This window comes from Meriones unguiculatus, chromosome 5, assembly GCF_030254825.1.
Source record: "Meriones unguiculatus strain TT.TT164.6M chromosome 5, Bangor_MerUng_6.1, whole genome shotgun sequence".
Taxonomy (NCBI): Eukaryota; Metazoa; Chordata; class Mammalia; order Rodentia; family Muridae; genus Meriones; species Meriones unguiculatus.
The window spans coordinates 44,212,599-44,235,376 of record NC_083353.1 but is presented as its reverse complement, the minus strand read 5'-3'; the positions used below and the strand labels follow the sequence as shown (position 1 = coordinate 44,235,376).

The 22,778-nt window shown below is 40.8% G+C and overlaps 1 protein-coding gene across 1 annotated transcript; it reads right to left on the bottom strand.

Moving 5' to 3' along the window:
- Positions 1-391: 391 nt before the first annotated feature.
- On the bottom strand, positions 392-1,339 carry LOC132653964 (vomeronasal type-1 receptor 54-like). Its single transcript, XM_060383287.1, has one exon. It carries the CDS (start codon positions 1,337-1,339, stop codon positions 392-394), a length of 948 nt encoding a protein of 315 aa, XP_060239270.1.
- Positions 1,340-22,778: the final 21,439 nt, after the last annotated feature.

The window sequence follows — 22,778 nt, the reverse complement described above, 5'->3', positions numbered from 1 at the left end:
GTGATTTGAACATTTCTGGATACTTGATAATTATAATAATAACTATTTACAAACCTCGTTTGGCAAAACAGAGATAGCTGAGGGATTTGAATAAATGAAGACTATCATAAATTGTCACGTATTATAAATTGCTGTGGATAATCCAGACCCTAACAAGACAGTCACTTTATGTCTCCCCAAAAGACACACTGTGAAGTACAAAAGACTTATGTATCTGACATGTGGTTTGTCTTTTATGTGTAGCATCCACACAGCATCCACACATCTCATAAGAAATAGGTTTAACAACAACAAAAAGACAACTCTGTAATTTCATTTAACCTGAGGCTCATGTAAACTACATTACAATTCATAGCTCTAATGCCAGTGTACCGGCTCATCTTAAGGAATCTTACCTATACCTGAGTAATATGATGTTTACCATCCTGCCATACATGGATCTAAAAATGTTAGTTATGTGCTTTTCAGTACTGAGAACCAAAAAGGGGCTAGCTGTGGCATCGCCATGGGCTGTGAGAATATGGACACAAAACAAAATCAGATCATCATCTATACTTCTTAGGTAGGAGATGACGCTGTCCAAGGTGTACATAACCATAAAGAAACTCATGAGGCACAGGATGGTCCGTGTGGTTCTTTGTTCTGCAGATGGTCTGAGGGAAAGGCTGGCACTGTGGAGAAGCTGGGACTGGTTCTTATGTCTGCATAGGAAAGTCACCATGTACCCCCTGGAGAGGGTCATAAGACCTACAAAGATGACATCCCTGGAGGTCAACAATATAAAAAATGTGTGATGGACAGAGTAGCTCATGGGCACAACACAGCAAGATTGACTGAGGTATGTAAAACCAGGTGAGATCAGATTAGGCGTTACAGTTATGTACGTTATAAGGGGACTGCTAATGGATAAATAAAAGATACTCAGGAAAAGAAGGCAACCTAGCATGTGGTGTGGAGATTTATATTTGAATTTTGCTAGACGGAAACTGCTGGGACTGAGGGTGATGGCCTGGAGAATGCTGAGCAGGCTAGTGGCAAAACAAGAAAGGCTCCTAAAAGACCTGTACAAGAACATAACAAATTTGCATGTGGAATCACTCCATCTCTTCCCTGGCATAAAAATGTCTGTAGCTACTAAACTCACGACTAGCAGCATCAGTATGTGGATTAGGGCCAAGAGACTGATGGGCAGATCAGTGAGTCTGGGCCTCTGCCCAGGAATAAACATGAGGATGTGGAAGAGAAGAAGGAAGCTGTTGCCTGAGAGCCCAATCCCAGCTCCAGCATAAATGGTGTTTCTTACCATGGTGTTACCTGACAGTTTGTTGATTTTGTTCATTTTAAGACTGAAAGAAGCAGGTAGCAACTGTGAGGGGAGAACAGCAAGAAGATTCCTTATCACCAATCTAGCCTTGCTCATCAGCTGCAGACAATGGCAGCTCCACTCTCCTTAGAAAGATGTTTATTTCACAGCTCTGCCTTATACCCCTTAAGATTGCCTTCATCTCAAAGTGCCCAGAAGCGATGCCCACTCTCTCCATTGTTCTGACACTTATGTGCCCCATCCAGATAGAAGCTTTCTCACCAATACAATTGTCATGTGTCATGAAAATATTTCTTTTCCTACTGTTTCCTATTTGAGGTTTCCTGAGGCAAAAGCAATGTCTTACTTGTCTTTCATCTGCATCATGTTGATTGCCAGACACAGAGCAGCTCTGCAGGTTTTGGTGAAGTTCAATGAGGATTGCAAGAGAGTAGAAATAAGGTCCTCAGATGAAGCTGTGCCCTTGTCTTAAACAGTCCCAGAGTCATTTTATCCCAGTCTCTTTCTGCTCATTTACTACAGACCTAGTGCTCTTCATGTGGTTCTGCAGGGAGCGTTAGGAGTGGAAACGCTGAATCCAGACTCCTTCACATCGTACCCACTCCTGCCATATCTTGTCTGTGACCCTGAGCAGTCTGGGGCTGAGCTACAGCTTTAGAACATATGACATCTGTGTGCCTGTGTCAGGGAGATGTGTAAGGAGATGAAGTCTACATACCAAGCATGGCGGTGTTCCCTGCACAGGGCGAACTCTTTGGAAGTGTAGGCTGCTGGCTTTATTCTCATGAAGGTTCCTTAAGTTTGTGACTTGGGATAGTTAATACAGTTTTAAAAACAACTGTTTGGTTTCTCCCAGCCCCAAACAGAGAAGAGTAAGTATGAACGCAATAGACAACCGAAGCCATCCTTTCCAGAGCACCCTGGTAGCATTTTAGACCTTCTATGTGAATCTCACATTGTAACTGTATCTGAAATATGTGCTGACATCACAGCAGAACAAAAGCCTCCATGAGAAGTGTTCAGTTACCAGAAGCTGCCAGGAATGTGGTCTAAGTTTTGTCTCTTTCCACATTTGAAAGCAAAACAATAAGAACTATAGTTACAATAGATTGAGGGCCATTCCCATTGTGAGGTTTTAATGAAAGAAGAATTATCCACCTCATCCTAAATGATGGGCTGCACATGTGTGTAGGATTTCATACCTCCTTGAGGAAGCAGTGATGCTTCTCAGACTCAGGTGGCCAAAGCCTCAGATGTCCACCAGAAGATTTGATGAAGGGTCTTCTCGAAAATTCTTTCTCAAGCAATGCAAGTATTTAGTTTAGTTCAAGTATCATAATCCTAAATTATGCAATAATATAAAAATGAAGTCATATAGTAAAGAAATAATTATCATTTGAATATCATGGGTGTAAGATGGTTTCATTTTATATGTAATGTGAGATATGAGGGGAAAGCAAAAGTGCCTGACTTACAAAACCCGATGCACCAGCTAAGTAAGTGCTCAGAGCAGGAGAAATGAGGGAGCCTCAGTGTTCAGAAGCGCTGGCCTCCAGTCATGATGAGGTACATTCTAGAAGGGAAGAACCAATTCCAAAGAGTGGTCCTCTGACCCCGAGATGTGTGCTGTGACATACACACCCTACCCCATTCCACAAAATACATAAGATGAAAAGTAACTGTAAAAAAAAGACTGTAAACATGGAGTGCTTGGTGTGGAGAGAACCTGCTGCTTTGACAGAGGCCCCAGGTACAGATCTCACCTCTCCCTTGGCAGCTCTAACCATCTGTAACTCTAGGTCCAGGGGTTCCAAAACTGCTGAGGTCCACAGGCAGCAGGCATGCATGCAATACAAATATATAGACACAGTAAAAACAAACAAAAGAAAACACACAAAAAGTGTAACACACATAACAAAATAACCTAAAAAATTTAAATTGAGATTTTCTAAAATAGAATTGTAAAGCGTCATTAGGAAAGGTTAAACTTCTAAAGATTAATATGCTGAGTTCTATGTACCAGCAGAGTTTTAAATACATTTTACTGAGTGATTCCCATTGCATTACCAGGTTCTTTATATAATAGATCCGTTTGATTACCCAATGTCAATTTCATCAGATGTCAGAAACAAAACAGAATAGGCAAGAAGAGGAGGAGAAAAAGGAGAAGCAAACTTTCAGGAGTTTTGGGAAATGCCCTAAGAGGAAAACTATTCTTGTTGCCTGTGGAGAAGACAGTCCCCTGTGCTCTCAAGGTTCTCACTTTTGTTCCTCTCAAGCTCTTGGGGTTTGGATCCTGGCTCTTTAGGCAACATCAGGGGAAACTGCCATGTACCCACTGTGTTTAAAATATCTAGCGTTCCAGTGCCTCCTCAAGAATGTCCTCTTAGAGGACATGTTTTACTGTGTAGTGCACCACGAGCCAAGAGCATTTGCGTGAAATTCCTGAAACTGAGTCAGGCGATGTTCTCTACTAGATAGTGATATTCAAGATTTCCTTCCAAACACACTGGAATTACTTTTAATTACTCAAAATACAGAGTGACTTACATCATAAATAGTTTTGTTTCAGTTAAGAATATAACAAAAGTAAAAGGATTTTAATGAAGATATGAAATTAAAAACATCAATTTTTATAATAGGTACACAAAATCATTTATTTAGAATAAATCACTAAAATATTCTACATATAAGGATAATTCATGTAGTTCTTCACTGTGAGTTGCTTAATTAAAACAAAATGTAAATATGAAACAATGATGTTTCCAAAGAAAAAATTAACTAATTTTAGGAGGTCCTGGAAATATCCTAAGAGGAAAAGTATTCTTGTTGTCCATGCAGAGCACAGTCCCCTGTGCTGAGGGGCTGTCAGAGCTCAGTGTCTCCTCTGCACATGCTGAAAACTTCCCACAGCCCAGTAGCTCAGTGCTCCTCCTCCCACAGACTGCCTGGGTCCCTACCACCTTCTGATTCTGCCCTTGGGTGCAGAGCACTTACCCAGATGGACATAGCAGGGGAGGAATGTGTGCCTGAGGAGATCCTGCACAGCTTAGGCTGAGGGAGAATTTAATGCATCTCTACAGCCTGCAATTTTACTGCTTGTGGAAGGTGACAGGTTCCTGCAGGGGAGCATGGAAATGTGGCATCCCAGTGGGTGATCTTCCCTGCCTGTTGATCTCACTCACTCTGTCCTGGATAACAGCCATCTGGGGAGAGCTGAGCACACACTTTGAGTCCCCTACCAGACCTGAGAAAGGGATCAGAAAGTTTATGACAACCCTAACTTGTTGCTGTTATTTTAATTTTATGGTCTAACAATGTTTATTATTATTCCTACAATTATCATGGCAGTGCACCTAACCTGCTATCACAATCAATAAAAGACACAGACACCTGATAGATTTTATAACAGTCCTATTTCACCCAGGACAGGGCAGATATTAACCCTCTAAAGTACCTTCACCTCCCAGCCCCAGCCCAGGCTACCTCCCATCCATAATCCATAATGACTTGCTCATACTTTTTTTTTTAATTTTATTTTCTTATTGGTTACACTTTATTAACTCAGTGTCCCAGCTGTATCCCGCTCCCTCATTCCCTCCCCAACCCCACACTCCCTCCCTGGTCTCCTCCCTGCCCCTTTCCAAGTCCACTGATAGGGGAGGACCTCCTCCCCCTTCATTTGACCCTGTTTTATTGGGTATTTTCAGGGCTGGCGCAAAGTCCTCCTCTGGGGCCTAACAGGACTGCTCCTGCCCTCGGGGTGTGGGGAGGTCAAAGAGCCTGCCCTTGAGATCCTGTTAGGAATAGTCCTTGTTACCCTTACTTTGGAAAACTACTTGGTTACTGAGCCACCACGGGCCATATCCAAGCAGAAGTTGTAGGTTATATCCATAGATGGTCCTTGTTGTCTCAGAAAAGACCCTGTGCCTGGATATATTTGGTCCTTGTAGAGCTCCTATCCTTTCCATATCATACTAACTCCCCTTCTTTCATATGATTCCCAGCACTCTGCCGAAGGTTTGGTTGTGAGTCTTAGTCTCTGCTTTGAAACACTGCTAGGTAGAGTCTTTCAGATGCCTTTTGCGGTAAACCCCTGTTATCCGTTCAATGCACATCCCATTTGTCTTTCTAAATGAGGATTGATCATCTTCGCCCGTGTCTGCTTTCTTGATTATCTTCTTTAGGTGTGTAGTTTTCATTATGTTTATTATATCTTGTAGGTCTATATAAGCAAGTATATGCCATGTTTGTCTTTCTCCTTCTGGGATACTTCACTCAGAATGATCTTTTCTAGATCCCACCATTTGCCTGAAAATTTCATGATTTCCTCCTTTTGATTGCTGAGTAGTATTCCATTGTGTAAAAATACCACAATTTCTGTATCCATTACTCCACTGATGGACATCTGGGTTGTTTCCAGATTCTGGCTATTACAAATAAAGCTGCTACAAACATGGTGAGCAAATGTCCTTATTGTGTACTTGAGCCTCTTTTGGATATATGCCTAGGAGTGGTACGGCTGGATCTTGAGGAAGTGCTATTCCTATTTGTCTGAGAAAACGCCAGATGGATTTCTAGAGTGGTTGTACATGGTTACATTCCCACCAGCAGTGGAGGAGGGTTTCCCTTTCTCCGCGACTTTTCCAGCATATGTTGTCACTTGAGTTTTTGATCTTGGCCATTCTCATGGGTGTAAGGTGAATTCTCAGGTCGTTTCAATTTGCATTTCCCTAATGGCCAATGAGGTTAAGCATTTCTTTAAGTGTTTCTCTGCCATTCGATGTTCCTCTTTTGAGAATTCTCTGTTTAGCTCCATTCCCCATTTTTTTAATTGGATTACTTGTTTTATTGCTTTTCTGCTTCTTTAGTTCTTTATATATACTGGATATTAGCCCTCTGTCAGATAAAGGGTTGGTGAAGATTCTTTCCCAATCTGTAGGCAGTCGTTTTGTTTTGATGACAGTGTCTTGTTTTACAGAAGCTTTTCAGTTTCATGAGGTCCCATTTATTGATTGTTGCTCTTAGAGCCTGTGCTGTTGGTGTTCTGTTCAGGAAGTTGTCTCCTGTCCCAATGAGTTCTAGGCTGTTCCCCACGTTTTTCCCAACTGATTTAGAGTATCTGTTTTTATGTTGAGGTCCTTGATCCACTTCAACTTTAGTTTTGTGCAGGGTGATAAATATGGATCTATTTTCATTTTTCTGCATGTAGACATCCAGTTGGTCTAGCACCATTGGTTGAAGATGCTGTCTTTTCTCCATTGAATGGATTTGGCTTCTTTGTCAAATATTGAGTATTTATAGGTGTGTGGGTTTATTTCTGGGTCTTCTATGCGGTCCCATGGATCCTCCTTTCTGTTTCTATGCCAATACCATGCAGTTTTTATTACTGTTGCCCTGTAGTACAGCTTGAGATTGGGGATGGAGATACCTCCAGATGATCTGTTGTTGTACAGGATCATTTTGGAGATTCTGGGTTTTTTGTTTCTCCATATGAACTGAGAATCTTTTTTTTTTTTTCAAGGTCTGTAAAGAATTGAGTTGGTATTTTGATGGGAATTGCATTGAATCTGTAGATTGCTTTTGGCAGGATGGTCATTTTCACAATGTTAATTCTACCAATCCATGAGCACGGGAGATCTTTCCATCTTCTGATATCTTCTTCGATTTCTTTCTTCAGAGACTTGAAGTTTTTCTCAAACAGGTCTTTCAGTTGCTTGGTTAGAGTCACACCTAGATACTTTATGTTATCAGTGGCTATTGTGAAGGGTGTTGTTTCCCTAATTTCTTTCTCAGCCTTTTCTCTTTGGTATACAGGAGGGCTTCTGATTTTTTTGAGTTGATTTTGTATCCTGCCACTTTGCTGAAGGTGTTTATCAGCTGAAGGATTCTCTGGTTGAATTTTTGGGGTCACTCATGTATACTATCATATCATCTGCAAATAGTGACACTTTGACCTCTTCCTTTCCGATTTGTATCCCCTTGATCTCCTTCAGTTGTCTTATTGCTCTGGCTAGGACTTCAAGTACTATGTTGAAGAGATATGGGGACAATGGACAGCCTTGTCTTGTCCCTGATTTCAGTGGGATTGATTTAAGTTTCTCTCCATTGAGTTTGATGTTGGCTATAGGCTTGCTGTATATTGCCTTTACTATCCTTAGGTATGTGCCTTTTATCCCTGATCTCTCCAAGACTTTAAACATGAATGGGTGTTGGACTTTGTCAAATGATTTTTCGGAATCTAAGGAGATGATCATGTGGTTTTTCTCCGTCAGTTTGTTTATGTGATGGATTACATTGCTGCATTTCCATATGTTGAAATACCCTTGCATGCCTGGGATGAATTCTACTTGGTTGTGGTGGATGATATCTTTGATGTGTTCTTGGATTCAGTTTGCAAGTATTTTATTGAGTATTTCTGCATCAATGTTCATAAGAGAGATAAGTCTGAAGTTCCCTTTTTTGTTGGATCTTTGTGTGGATTAGGTATCAAGGTGACTGTGGCTTCATAGAATGAGTTTGGTAGTGTTCCTTCTGTTTCTATTTTGTGGAATAGTTTGAGGAGGATTGGTGTTAACACTTCTTTGAAGGTCTTGTAGAATTCTGCGCTGAAGCCATCTGGCCCAGGGCTTTTTTTGGACAGGAAACTGTTAATGACTGCTTCAATTTCCTTGGGATATATAGGGCTATTCAGTCTTTCTACCTGATCTTGGTAGATCTAATTTTGTTAGATGGAATCTGTCAAGAAAATTATCCATTCATTTAGATTTTCAAATTTGGTGGCATATAGGCTTTTGTAGTATGACCTAATAATTGTTTGGATTTCCTCAGTGTCTGTAGTTATGTCCCCTTTTTCATTTCTGATTTTGCTGATTTAGATAGTTTCTCTCTGCTTTTTAGTTAGTTTGGTTAAGGGTTTGTCTATCTTGTTGATTTTCTCAAAGAACTAGCTTCTTGTTTCATTGTTTCTTTGAATAGTTTTATTTGTTTCTAATGGATTGATTTCAGCCCTGAGTTTGATTATTTCCAGCCGTCTGCTCCTCTTGGGTGTATCTGCTTCTTTTTTTTCTAGTGTTTTCAGTTGGGCCATTAATTTGTTTGTATGTGATGTTACGAATTTCTTCTTGCAGTCACTTAGTGCTATAAATTTTCCTCTGAGCACTGCGTTCAATGTGTCCCATAAATTTGGGTATGTTGTGCCTTCATTTTCATTGAATTTTAGGACAACTTTAATTTCTTTCTTTATTTCTTCCTTAACCCAGCTCTCATTGAGTAGCAAGTTGTTCAGTTTCCATGTGCGTGTCGGCTTTTTGTTGTTTCTGTTGTTGTTGATGTCCAGCTTTAATCCATGGTGGTCAGATAGTATACAAGGGATTATTTCAATCCTTTTGTATCTGTTGAGGCTTGCTTTGTGACCCACTATATGGTCTATTTTGGAGAAGGTTCCATGCGGTGCTGAAAAGAAGGTGTACTCTTTTGAGTTTGGGTGAAAAGATCTGTAGACGTCTATTAGGTCCATTTGATTTAGGGATTCTGTGAGTGCTCTTACTTCCCTATTTGGTTTCTCTCTAGTTGATCTGTCCCTTGATGAGAGTGGGGTGTTGAAGTCTCCCACTATTAAGGTATTAGGATCAATGTATGATTTAAGCTTTAATAATGTTTCATTTACGAATGTAGGTGCTCTTGTATTTGGGGCATAGATATTCAAGATTGTGATGTCCTCTTGGTGGATTTTTTCTTTGATGAGAATATAATGGCCCTCCTTATCTGTTTTGATTAACTTTGGATGAAAGTCTATTTTATTAGATATTAGGATGGCTACTCCAGCTTGTTTTCTGGAACCATTTGCTTGATAAACGTTTTTCCAGCCCTTTACTCTGAGGTAGGGTTTATCTTTATTGCAGAGGTGTGTTTCTTGGATGCAAGAGAATGTTGGATCCTGTTTCCGCAACCATTCTGTTAGCCTGTGTCTTTTTATTGGCGAGTTGAGTCCATTGATATTGATAGATAATAGTGACCAATGCATGGTAGTTCCTTTTGTAATGGAGTCGGTGATCTTACCCTGTTTCATTGCTTGTTTTCTTTTCATTTTTGTTGGGATATTATTGGTATGCCCTGTTTTCTTGGGTGAAGTTGTTTTGGTTGGATTGGAGTTTTCCTTCTAGTATCTTCTGTAAGGTTGGTTTGCTGTGTAGATATTGCATAAATTGAGTTTTGTCATGGAATATTTTGATTTCTCCATCTATATTGATTGAAAGCTTTGAGGGTATAGTAGTCTGGGTTGACATTTGAGATCTTTTAGAGTCTCCATCATACTTACTCAGGCCCTTCTGGCTTTCATAGTTTCTGATGAGAAGTCCGGTGTGATTCTGATAGGTCTGTCTTCATATGTTACTTGGCCTTTTTCCCTTGCTGCTTTTAATATCTTTTCTTTGTTCTGTAGATTTAGTGTTTTGACTATGACGTGACATGATGTATTTTTTTTCTGGTCTAGTCTATTTGGTGTTCTGTAGGCCTCTTGTATATTTATGGACATCTCTTTCTTTAAGTTGGGAAAATTTTCTTCTATGATTTTCTTGAAAATATTTTCTGGACCTTGGAGCCTGGAGTCTTCTTTTTCATCAGTTCCTATTATTCTTAGATTTTTGTCTTTTCATAGCATCCTTGATTTCTTGGATATTTTGTGATTAGAACTTTTCTGATTTTACTTTTTCTTTGAGAGAAGTATCAATTTCTGCAAGTGTGTCTTCATCTCCAGAGATTCTTTCTTCCATCTCTTGTATTCTGTTGGTGATGCTTACTTTTTTGGTTCCTGATCTTTTCCCAAAGTTCTCCAGCTCAAGGGTTTTCTCAGTTTGTGTTTTCTTTATTGATTCTAATTCTGTTTTCATGCCTTGTACCATTTTTTCATTTGTTTGAATTTGGATTCCAGTCTCTCTACGATGGTCTCTATTTCTTTGTTCATTTCCTTTATATATGCCACTAATTTTATCTCTACTTGTGCCTCTATTTGTTTGGCTATGTTTGCCTGTGTTTCTTTAAGGATTTTGTCTATTTTTTCTTTCTTTACTTCCAATTGACTGGCCAACTCTTTGAAAGTTTCCTCCTTTTGAGCCTCAAATAATTGGGTAAGCATGGCTTTAAAGTCATTATCCTGTGCTTCTGATGAATTGGAGTATCCATCAATTTTGGGGTTTGCTGGTGAAGTCATGATGTCCTGATTTATGTTGGAAGTGTTCTTTCGCCTACCCCTGGCCATTGGCTTATCTGAAACCTTCCCTGTTTGTTTTTGGATTTTGCAGATCAGACTGATACTGTCTTTCTCTGTCATCTGGAGAGTTCTTCAGGAAGCTGAGAGAGGTCCTGTGTCCTCAGCGTGTGCTGAGGACTAGCTGTACCTGTGGGAGAAAAGTACGCAGTTCAAATGGGGCAAATGCAGGAGTGTGCATGCGTGCGTGCTCGTGTGTGTGTGTGTGTGTGTGTGTGTGTGTGTGTGTGTGTAAGTGTAAGTGTCATGGACATGTGTCTCGAGAGACAGAGTGATGGCTGATGTTGAACCCTTGAGTGTGTGGGAGGGGCTCTCCACTGTATATGTCGCAGGCGCTAGTGATGATCTCAGCATAATTTCTGGCATTAACTGCCTTAACTCCTCAATTAGACCCACAGAGCAGGAACTTCAATGTCCCAAGTGCCCCTCTTTTTCCCAAAGTGGGTATATGGGTGAGAGGGGGTTCTATGCCTGGCTTCTGTTTTAGAAGGACCCAGGATCTGGGGATCTGCAGATTCTCAAGGGTGCACTCACTTACAGGCAGGTCACTTGGCAGAGATCAGGGTATCCGGATTCTCTGCTCTCTGGTTTGGCCCTGCTTCTTTGATATGCACCTCCAGCTCCATGCTGCTGTCACTGCCAGTCTATGAGGTCTTGCTACAGCTGGAGATTTCAAGGTGGTCAAGTCAGTAGGGATTGGGGTAACCAGGACCTCTGTTCTCTGGTTTGGCCCTGGTTAGTCTTAAACTGGAGGGCTGCTGTGCCCTGCCAGCTCAGTGCTGCTCTGCTGCCAGGAAGCTCCACTGTAACTGGAGACTGGGTTGCTAGTCCAGATGCTTTCTGGGAAGTCCTGGGGTCTCTTCACTGTGCTCTCCAAGCTTGGGAGGCCCAGCGCCTGGTGTCCCTAGCTTGTATGGGGTTTCTGTCTGGTTTTGGTGAGTATATAGCATATTCTCTGACAGTGTGGTATGGGCGGGCCATACCATCAGTGATAGTAATCCTGCAGAGCTAGTATGGCTTCTAGCAGACTTGGGCCCTGGGAGGATGGTGCAGCCGCCCAGCACATCTGGGACTCCGAGACAGGTACTGCTGGCATTTGCTGCTAAATTGCTTGGAGCTCTGCCTCAGCTTCTGCAGACCCCAGGTTGTTAGGTCTGCACTGAGAAAGATGAGTCCACTGTGCCTCTGTGCTGAGGAGGAGGGAGGTTTGGAGGAGGGGAGTGCTGGGAGATCAAAGGATTGTTTCTCACCTTTCTGAAACAAGTCCCTGGGTGACCCGAGACAAAAGTTTTCACCTCCTATGATGTTCCCTGTTGTTTAGAAATCCTCACCATTGTTTTCCTGGGTTAGAGGTCCTTCCACTCACCAACTCAGACATTGAGCTCTTCCACAGCTCAGATAATGTGTGTGCTAGTCGCCATCTTGGCTCCGCCCCTCTCGACTTGCTCATTCTTCATCAGGCAGCTTCCTCCATCCATGCCCGCCATGTGCATCTTTCCACACTCACCCATGGTGGCTCTCTGCTTCCTTACTTCTCTTATTCTTCCTCTCTCTCCTCTCCTTCCCATGGTCTTCCTGTCCTCTAGAACCTAGAACCTTAGCCATGCACCCTGCCATGTGTGTCGGCTTTTTATTGTTTAAACAAGAATAATTCCTTAGGCAATTTTACACAAGGACTGTTGTAGATGAGAATGTGCTCTCATCTGTGCAGTAACCAGATCTTGGGAGTCAACAATTAGCATCAGAGTACACAGCTCCAGACCAACCCCCCAACACTAACTTTTCTCACTTCGCTCATTAGACTTATTTCAAAAAGGTTTTATTCACTGTGATACTTCTATTCTGGGTTGAGGACTCCTGGGCCTCCCCTGACTTCCCATGGTTCTGAGTGTGCTTTTCCTACACTCTGTGAAATGCAACCAACCCTTTTCCTGAGACACCCCACTCCCATGGAGCATGTCATTTCCATTTAGTGTTGATTCTATATTTCCTGGTTTCCAAAATCTGAATTCAAGATGTTAGTAAATTTTAAAAGTGAATAAAAAAGAAATGAAATGAAAACCAGAGAAGTAGAGGCAAAGCTCAGAGCTGAGGTGGTCACAGGCAGGTGGAACATAGCTGAGGCTGGGGCCATGTCTGACTGTATCCCAGTATCTGAATGGACGGAATGGACACCGCATTCTCATTGAAGACTTCAGGAAGAGGCTGTGCTTTGCCTGAGTGGAACTATATGCTCTGTGTTTTAGTCTCCCCAGCAGGCATGGTGCACACACCTGCACCCAGGACTGAGGAGAGGAGGAAGGAGCATACTTAGTTCAAGAGCAGCCTGGGCAACTCACAGAGCCCTTGTCAAGAAGGGCAGTCATTTTATGGAGACTCTCATGTAGCCAGGTACTAGAAAAAAATACCAATGCACCCAAGACAACTCCCCACTTTCTCTCTGTCAGGTTCTGTGTATCTGGTTTTATTTTGAGGTCTTGATCCACTTGGATATGAATTTTATGTAGGCTTATTGAATGGGTCTATTTGCCAGTAAGACCAGCACAATTGGTTGAAGATGCCTTTTTCCTCATTGTATGTACATCTACGGGTTCTTTGTGAAAAATCAGGTGTCCATAGGTGTGTGGATTTACATCTGGATCTTTGATTTAATTCCTTTGATCAACCTGTTTTTATTTTTTTAATGTCAATACTATGTGGTTTTTATTACTATAGCTTTGTAGTAGAGCTTGAAATCAGGCAATCAGGGATGGTGATACTGCCAGAAGTTTTTTTTGGTTTGGTTTTTTTTTTTTGTTTTGTTTTTGTTTTTGTTTTGTACAGGATTGTTTTAGGTATCCTGTATTTTTTTGTTTTTCAATTTTAATTTGAGTATTTTTTCTTTCCATGTCTGTAAAATATTGTGTTAGAATTTTGGTGAGGAATTGCATTGAATCTGTAGATTGCTTTTGGTAAGATGGCTAGTTTTACTATGTTGATGCTACTGACCAATTAACATGGAAGATCTTTCCATCTTCTGATATCTTCCTTATTTTTTTTCAAAGACGTTAAATTATTGTCATTCAGCTCATCACTTGCTTAGTTAGAGTTACCCCAAGATATTGCATATTATTTGTGGCTATTCTGAAGGATGATGTTTCCCTGATTTCTTTCTCAGCTCACATGTCATTTGTATAAAGAAGGGCTACTGATTATTTTTTTTAGTTAATTTTGTATCCAGCCACTTTACTGAGGTGTTTATCAGCTGTAGGAGTTCCCTTGTAGAATTTTTTGAGTAGCTTATTTATAGTATCATATCATCTGTAAATAATGATATTTTGACTTCTTCCTTTCCTATTTGTATCCCCATGATCTCTTTTAGTTGTCTTATTGCTCTAGCTAGAACTTCAAGTACTATATTGAATGGATATGAAGAAAGTGGACAGCCTTGTATTGTTCCAGATTTTCGTGGAACTGCTGTGAGTTTTTATTTAATTTGATGTTGGCTATCAGCTTGCTATATATTGCTGTTTTTATGTTGAATTATGTAACTGTATTCCTGATCCCATCAAGATTTTTATCATGAGGGTATGTTGAATTTCCTCAAAGGCTTTTTCAGCATCCAATAAAATGATCATATGTTTTTTTCTTCTTTCAGTTCGTTTATGTGTTGGGTTACATTGACTGATTTTTGTATTTTAAACCATTTATGCATCCCTTGGATGATCCCTGGTATGATTGTCATGATAGATGATCTTTTTAATGTGTTATTGGATTTGGTTTTCAAATATTTTATTGAGTATTTGAATCAATGATCATAAGGGAAATTGGTCTATAATTTTCTTTTTGGTTGTTGTTGAGTTGGCCTGGTTTGGGTGTCAGGGTGATTATGGCCTCACAAAATAAATCTGACAATGTTCCTCCCGTTTCTAATTTGTGGAATAATTTGTGGAGTATTGCTATTAGCTCTTCTTTCAAAATACAGAAAATTCAGTACTAAAACCATAGGACCCTGGGCTTTTTTTTTCCTTTGGTTGGGAGACGTTTAATGACATCTTCTATTTCCCTAGAAGCTAGAATTCTATTTAAGTTTTTTATCTGATTCATCTTTGGTAAGTGGTATCTATCAAGATATCTGTCCATTTCTTTCAGATTTTCCATATTTGTAGAGTAGCGGTTTTTGAAGTATGACCTAATGATTCTTTGGATTTCCTTGGTATCAGTTGTTATATCATCCTTTTTATTTTTTGTTTGGTTAATTTGGATAGTTTGTCTCTGCCTTTTAGTTAGTTTGGACAAGGGGTTGTCTATCTTGTTTATATTCTCTAATAACAAATTCTTTGTTTCACTGATTTTTTTTTTTTGTATTGGTCTTTTTGTTTCTATTTTATTGATTTCAGTCCTGAGTTGCATTTTCTTTGCTCTATTCCTCTTGGATGAATTTACTTCCTTTTTGTTCTAGAGCTTACAGGGATGCTACTAAGTTGCTAGTATGGAGACTGAACATTCCTCTTACTACCATTTTTATTGTGTTTCATAAGTTCAGTTATGCTGTGCATTCATTTTCCTTGAATTCTAGGAAGTCTTTAACCTCTTTATTTATGCCTTGACCCAGTGGTCACTGAGAGGAGAGTTATTCAGTTTCCAAGAGTTTGTGAGCTTTATGTTATTTCTTTTGTTGTTGAATTATAGCTTTAATCAGTGGTAGTATGATAGGCTTCAGGTGGTTATTTCAATTTTCTGATACCTGTTGAGACTCACTTTGTGACTGAGTATGTAGCCAATTTTGGAGAAAGTTCTGTGAGATCCTGAGAAGAGGGTATGTTCTTTTCTGTTTGGGTGAAATATTCTCTAGACTTCTGTTTGGTCCACTGGACTCACAATGGCTTTTAGCTCCATTATTTCTCTGCTTAGTTTTTGTCTGGATGACCTGTCTATTGATGAGAGTAGTGTATTGAAGTCCCCCACTTTTAATGTATGAGGTTAAAACTTTAGGAATGTTTCTTTTACAAATGTGGGTGCCCTTGAATTTGGGGCATAGTAGTTCAGAATTAACATTTTTGGGGGGGGTGAATTTTCCTTTTGATGAGTATGAAGAGTCCTTTCCCATCTCTTTTGATTAATTTTGGTAAGAAGTCTTTTTGTTTTTAAGATATTAGAATGGCAACTCCAGCTTCTTGGGTCCTTTTGCTTGGAAAAAAAAATTTCCTACCCTTTAACATTTTGTGTTTTGTCTATGTTCAACTGACACAGAAAACAACCAAGAGATGTGACAATCAGGCTGAAGCCAGGAAGCAGTTCATTGGATGGGAACAATAGGCCCATGGGACATCAGTCCAAAAGCTGAGTCCCAAATTAACTTAAACAAGGCTTTTCATGCCCCCTGTGTTGCCATGTCCCCTGCATAGTAATCTACATGACATATGTTTGTTTGGCTTATTGAACCACCTTATTAGAGTTTGATAAACTGCCTCATGAGTATAAATGTTTCCCCAAGCAACAGACTTTATCCAAATCAATTTATAGCAGAGATGAAAGGATGAAGAATTTGGTTTTGAAAGAAATGTAGTGTAGAGTGTTGAACCTCTAGGGAGCTGGCCAGTGGTGTGGGTCTTTCCTGTTTCCAGGGCACCTTGGTGCCCAGTGCTGGAATTAATTGCCTTCAACCATAAAACTGAAGGAGGTCCTATGCCGTGCAGAGGCTGTGTTTGGGTCAAAAGTTCTGATAACTCTGAGAATTTTAAATCCAGCTGTTGTTCGCATTGCTGTATACATCACATGTGCTTCTTGCAAAGAATTCTGTTCTGAATGTTCTTTGAATAATTCCTTTCTTTCTGGAGTGTATAACTATTTATGGCAAGAAATGCCTCCTTATTTAATTTGTCACAATAGCTATAACACAGGAAATTGAATTATTGAAATGTGTTAGACATGGTTACATCCTTCAAAATTCTTTGAGCTGTCCACGGCCATGATGCATGAGAGCCACCTCATAGGACTCCCTTAAAGACTCATTGAGGAATAAGATAGAATAAGATAAGATAAAATAAAATGAAACAAAAATGCCCTGGTTTTATCACAAAAGGGATGTGGTTTAATTTTCTGCTACATTTTGTGACCACACAAGTTAGTAAATAATTTTAACAGAAAAAAAAAATTATATTTTCATGTACGCCAAGCATGTGAACCCTGACTGACAGTTCTGATGCCAGTGTATTGGGTCCTCTTATAAAGAAATGTGCCCATCAATGATCAATGAATATTCAAACATTTATGTCCTCCCACACATAGACCTGAAAAAGTTAACAACATGTTTTTCAGTGCTCAAGAACACAAAAGGACTGACTGTGGCATAGATGTGGCCCACAAAGGGTTGGATATAGTAAGATGTTGAATCATTTAGGAACATGGTTCTTGAGTAGAAGATTAAGCCATCCAAGACAGACATCAACACGAAGAAGCTCATAAGCAGAAGGAAGGTCCTGTTAGCTCTTTGCTCTGAGGATGCTTTTGGAGAAAGCCTGGTGCTGTGAAGATGCCAGGCCTGCTTGCTGTGCCTGCATAAGAGAGCCACCATGTACCAAGTCGAGATGACCATAACACTAATAAGAAAGGCTTCCCTGAGGGCCAGCAGTTTAGAAAATGGTGCTTTTCGTGAGGTTACTCATGGGTAGGATGGAACATGACCTAGTAACATACATGAAGTTATTCCTAGTCAAATTAGGAGTGGCAATAATCAATACTAAGAGGTGACTACTAATGAGCATATAGAGGACACTCAGAAAAAGAAGGGCACATGAGATGTAATAGTAAGATTTGTGCTTGATCCTGGCTAAACAGGAGCTTCTGGGACTGAGGATGATGGCCTGGAGGATAATCAGCAGGCTGGTGGTACAAAGTGAGAGACCTCTAAAAATTCTGTACAGGTAGACAATGAGTTTACATATGATGTCATCCCATCCCCTCAAAGAAATAAAAATGTCCATGGCTATGAATGCTATGAACATTAGCATCAGTAGGCAGATTATTGCCAGCATACCAATTAGCACATCAGTGGGTCTGGGCCTGCCTGTGCCCACGAATGAACTTGAAGATGTAGAAGAGAAAAAGGAAGCTGTTGGCTGAGATTCCAATGCCAATTTCAGACAAAAAGGTGTTCCTTATGTCAGAAGAGTGTGAAGTCACCTTATGTGGAAACAAAGAGTGGCTCAGGAGAAAAGTAAAACAATGACTCACCATGAGGAAGACCTCAGACACCACTACAGACCAGGCTTCTGGCCTCAGGAAAACATGCAGATGCTCCTGAATGCTTATTCCACTGAAGAACTCAATTCTAACTCCTACCCCAAAGACCATCCTCCTGCTCCCACTTGTCATAAGCTGAGCCATGGCTGGACCCTGTGTCCCATGGTGGCTTCACCAATGTGTGAGCTCCCTCAACATTAAAAACAGCAGGAATTATGTGCTTTCATGTTTTGCAGGTTTGGGTTTTACTGGAGCAGGAGCACCATCTTACTTGGTTCTCCCGAACAACATCTTGATGGCCAGGTAATATATAGACAGAGTTTTACTATTTTGGGTGGAGTCTGAATGAGGAGGATGTGTGAAAGAAAAAAAAAGACCTCCCAATAAAAGCGGTCCCATGGATTGGGTATGCACTTATTCTATTCAGGGCTATCTTTACTCTATTGAAAATCCTAATTTCTTAGAAAATTTCTACAGAAAATATTAGGGGTTGTAATCTATGATCCAGATGTTTCTGATTCTATTCATGATCTGCTGTTTCCTCCAAGTGTATCCTTCAATACTCTGAGGTGGGGTTCCAGTCACCTCCTCTTGAACACGAGGACATCAGTGTACTTTTGTCATAGAGACGCTGGGTGAGCAAGAACATGATGTTTACACACCAAACATGGGAGAGTTCCAGCACATGATCGTTTGTGTGGATGTGTTGGCAGCTTGTTTTCTCATACAGTGCCTTATGTTTGTTCTCTGGGAGAGTTCAGGCAGCTCATAATGAGTGTTCAGCACTGTCCCTTCCTGAAACAGAGTAGATAAAAGACAAATAAATCAGAAAACTGTAGCACGTTGGCACATAGTCCTTTTAGAGAACTCTGTTGGACTATTCTGTCTTTGATCGCTGCTCTGTATCTGCATCTTGCTTGGTTCTGATCTCAGTCCAGAGCTGCTCCAAGCGAATGGCAGAGTGGGCAAATGTCAGCAGGGACATATGCCATGTCTTTCTCCTTCAGCATGTGAATTCAGGGAGTAAATAGAACTACAGTTATAACAGACTTGGAGCTGTCCCATATTACAGAATTAATTAAAAAAAATGGTCCAACGCAGTCTTGAAAGGCAGACTCCATAGGAGTCAACATTCCCTCTCTCCATAATGGAGCGGTACTTACCAGGTACCTGGTATGCTGGCTCCAGGTTTAAATTAATAAATGTGGTGTACATGGTGTTGAATTATTGTAGTTTCTTTGATTTAGACACAGACTAAATAAACCACCATGACCAAAACCAAATTGGCTTGGGAAGCCTTTATTTCATCTTACAGCTGATAATCCCTTGTGCAGGGAAGCTGGGGAGGGACTTGAGGCAGGAACCTGGGGCAAGAACTGAGGTATGTGTCACAGAAGGATGCTGCTTACTACCTTGGGTCTCATGGTTTTCTCAGTATGTGTTCTCTAGTATCCAGAACCCTGAGCTCAGAGTCCACAGGCACAATGATGTGGGCCCTCTCACATTGATCATCAATCAAGAATATGCATCACACACTTGCCCATAGGCCAACCTAGTGGGGTCATTTTCTCAACTGAGGTTCCCTTCCCAAATGAGTCTAGCTTGTGTTGATTTAACAAACAAAAGACAAAAACAGCTGCCACAGTTGACCCCCTATCTACCTGACACTAAACACATCTCTGTTACACTATAACGTTGTCTCTCAATTTTGTTTTTCCCAAGATATTAAACTAATGTCAACATTGCAATATAAAACTTCAATGTTTTTTTTTTTTATTTTTAAACTTCATTCTCTTAAGTCACTTTCAACATTCAAAGATTCTACAAAATGCAACTCTCTAAAACCTCTAGTTTCTCTAACATTTTCAAAGTCTCTCTTAAAAACCCACGGTCTCTCTAGAACTCCAAACTCCCTGAAGTCTCCAAAATCCCTTTAAAAGTTCAAAGTCAAGAGACTTTGTGGGCTCCTGTGAAATAACAATAAATAATTATTTTCTTATTTAAAAGGAAAGAACCAGGGCACAGTAACAATCAAGTTCAACAAAGTCTAAAAGCATAACTCTCAGTACTAGGCTTCTGGGACTCACCAATGATCTTCTGAGCTCCTCCAAAGTGCTGGAAAAACCTTCCACACAGCTGTCTCCTAGGTTCAAACTGGCTCACCCCACAGCAGCTGCTGCTGGAATGTGATACTGACATCTCCAAATGGCTTGGCTCTGCACAGCAAAGGGGCTGAGGCTTCATCAGTGTCCTCTTGGCTGTCTTCAGGGACTCTAACACAGTTGTATGGAGCCAAGTCACAGCTTCACTCCATGATCCCTGCATGTTTCAGAACCAGTACCTCCTGAGAACCTCTTTGTTCATTTGTTTGTTTGTTTGACACAAGGTTCATCTGTGTATTCTTGGCTGTCCTGAACTCCCTCCCTGGACCAAGTTGGCCTTCAACACCTCAGAGACTCCTGAGCTACCAAGTTAGTCTACTAGCATGTGATGCAGCCTCAACAGTATTTAGACCACAGTGTCTGTGTGCTGAAGCTGAGAAAATACTTCAGAGGGTTTTAATTGTTTCACCAAGTCAAACGTTTCATTTTAGTGGTTCTTTATTTTAATTAAACTTTTATATTTTTATATTACTTACAGTTTATTTAGTTTGTATCCCAGCTGTAGCCCCCTCCCTCATTTCCTTCCAATCCCACCCTCCCTCCCTCACCTCCTCCCTACCTTTCTCTAAGTCCACTGACAGCCAAAGTCTTCCCTCCTTTCCTCGGACCCTAGCTTATCAGATTTCTTTAGGATTGGCTGAAATATCCTTCTCTGTGGCCTAGCAATGCTGCTCCTCCCTCAGGGGAGGAAGGAAGGTCAAAGAGCCAGCCATTGAAGTCGTGCCAGAGACAATCCACGTTCCCCTTACTAGGGTATTCACTTGGATAATGAGCTGCCATGGGCTACATCCAAGCAGGGGTTCTAGGTCATATCCATGCATGGTCTTTAGTTGGAGAAACAGTCTCAGAATAGACCTCTGTGCCCAGGACAGGAGCCTACCACACAGTGTCTCTGAAAGACTCTGCCTAGCAGTGTATCAAAGCAGATGCTGAGACTCATAACCAAACCTTGGGCAGAGTGCAGGGAATGATATGAAAGAAGGGGAAGTTAGTATGACTGGAGAGTTCAGGAGCTCGACAAGGACCAAACATTTTAGTTTTTCTTAATTCACAATATGAGTGACCCTCATAGAATCTTTAAGGGACTCTCAAGCTTCCCTACGGAACTACATAAAACAAGCCTCCATCATCTGCTCTGCTCTCAGCATTACATTCTAATATCACACCAAATAATCCACTAAAGTATCAGCACTCTATGTATTTTACAGTCCAAAGTTTCAAAACCTTTCCACAGTTCTCCAAAAACCCAAGGTCAGGTCTGTCATAGTCATACCTCATGGCCTAGTACCACTTTCTGTCTTCTCAGGGTTTCTGTTGCTGTGGGGAGAGGAGGGATTATTTCACCACACAGCCTGGAGTTCCCCAGCCAGGGAAGCTAGGAGAGAACTCAAGACAGGGACCTGGAGGCAGGAACTGATGGAGAGGCCATGGAGTATTGCTGCTCACCAGCTTGTTCCTTAGAGCTTGCTCAACCTACTTTTTGTAGCACCTGGGACCAGCAGGCAGGGACGGCACTGTTCACAGTGAGCATGGCCATCCATATGAAACCAACATCCATCAAGACTTGTACCAGGTGCTTGCCCACAGGCCAGTCTGCTGAGGATGTTTCCTCAACTGCGGTGCCCTCTTCTGAAATAATTCCAGCTTGTTTCAAGCTGCCATAAAACTTTCCAGCACAGACACCATGCATGCAGGAGATGTAATTCGGTAAACAACTTCCTGTTCATAGGAAAATCTTATCACTGAAAGTCAAGTGTGTAGGGTGAAATTGTTTTGTACTTATTTAAACCATGTGACATTGTCACCACAACTGGCAAATCCTACCATGTGTGACAACCATGAGACATTGTCATGGAACATACTAAGGACAGGCAACTGGGATAAAATTTCACAAGTACAGGGTACCATGTCAGGAGTTAGACCCAAAGCAGATAGTTGGTGAAACATTGAATAAAGCAGATTTTCTAAAATAAATGTTCTGTAGCATCATTAGAAAATGTTAATCCTTTATGGATTATGGACCATGCACTTCAGGTAGCAGAAGAGTGTTGATTAAATGAGTGGTGCTTAATTATTCTTTATAAAGCTTATGGGTTTGTTTTCCAAATCCCAGTCACAAGAAGCAGAACACAGTAGGTTGGGGGCAGCTCTGTTTTCCAATGAGCAGGTAAAATGGCAATTGTCTCTACTTTGAACAACTTAGACATTAGAGTTGTGCTGTGACAGCCCAGGAAAACAATGGAGAGACTGATGGGGCTCCATTGTTTCCAAGCTCTATTTACAGCTTTGTAAAATTACAAAGTACATTTACAAATGTCATCGGAAGCACACACTCTGAATGCCATTTTATGGTCTCTGCACTGAGTGGCAGGTGCATGTTCTATACTTATTTCATGGAAGTAAAACACACCTGTAGATTTTAACTAATAGTTTGCATTGCATGTGTATCAGCAGTGGCTAACTAAGAAGTAAAAGAGTTCTAAAATGCTTTTTTTTATGTTGTTTCTGATTGCACTTTATACAATGTAACAAAATAGGCTGCTTCCTAGAGGCATGAAACTCTGTACATGGCACCAGGAAACCTCACCGATCTGTGATATATGTACCTTCAGAAAAGGCTATATTGGAGAATAGGAAGGGAAGGCATTTGGGCAGATTAGGAAAATAAATCATGCACAGAGCAAGAAATGACAAAGGGGAACATGAGAGCTCTTCAGATAGAGTCTTTTGTGAAGGTTACAGCTGCTCTGGGAGTGGAGGGAGGAATTGAACTCCGTATCCTGCCTGAATTCAAGCGACA

What these genes read in the sequence shown, in the direction of transcription:
- LOC132653964 (XM_060383287.1), bottom strand. Translation starts at nt 1,339, where the DNA reads ATGAACAAAATCAACAAACTGTCAGGTAACACCATGGTAAGAAACACC.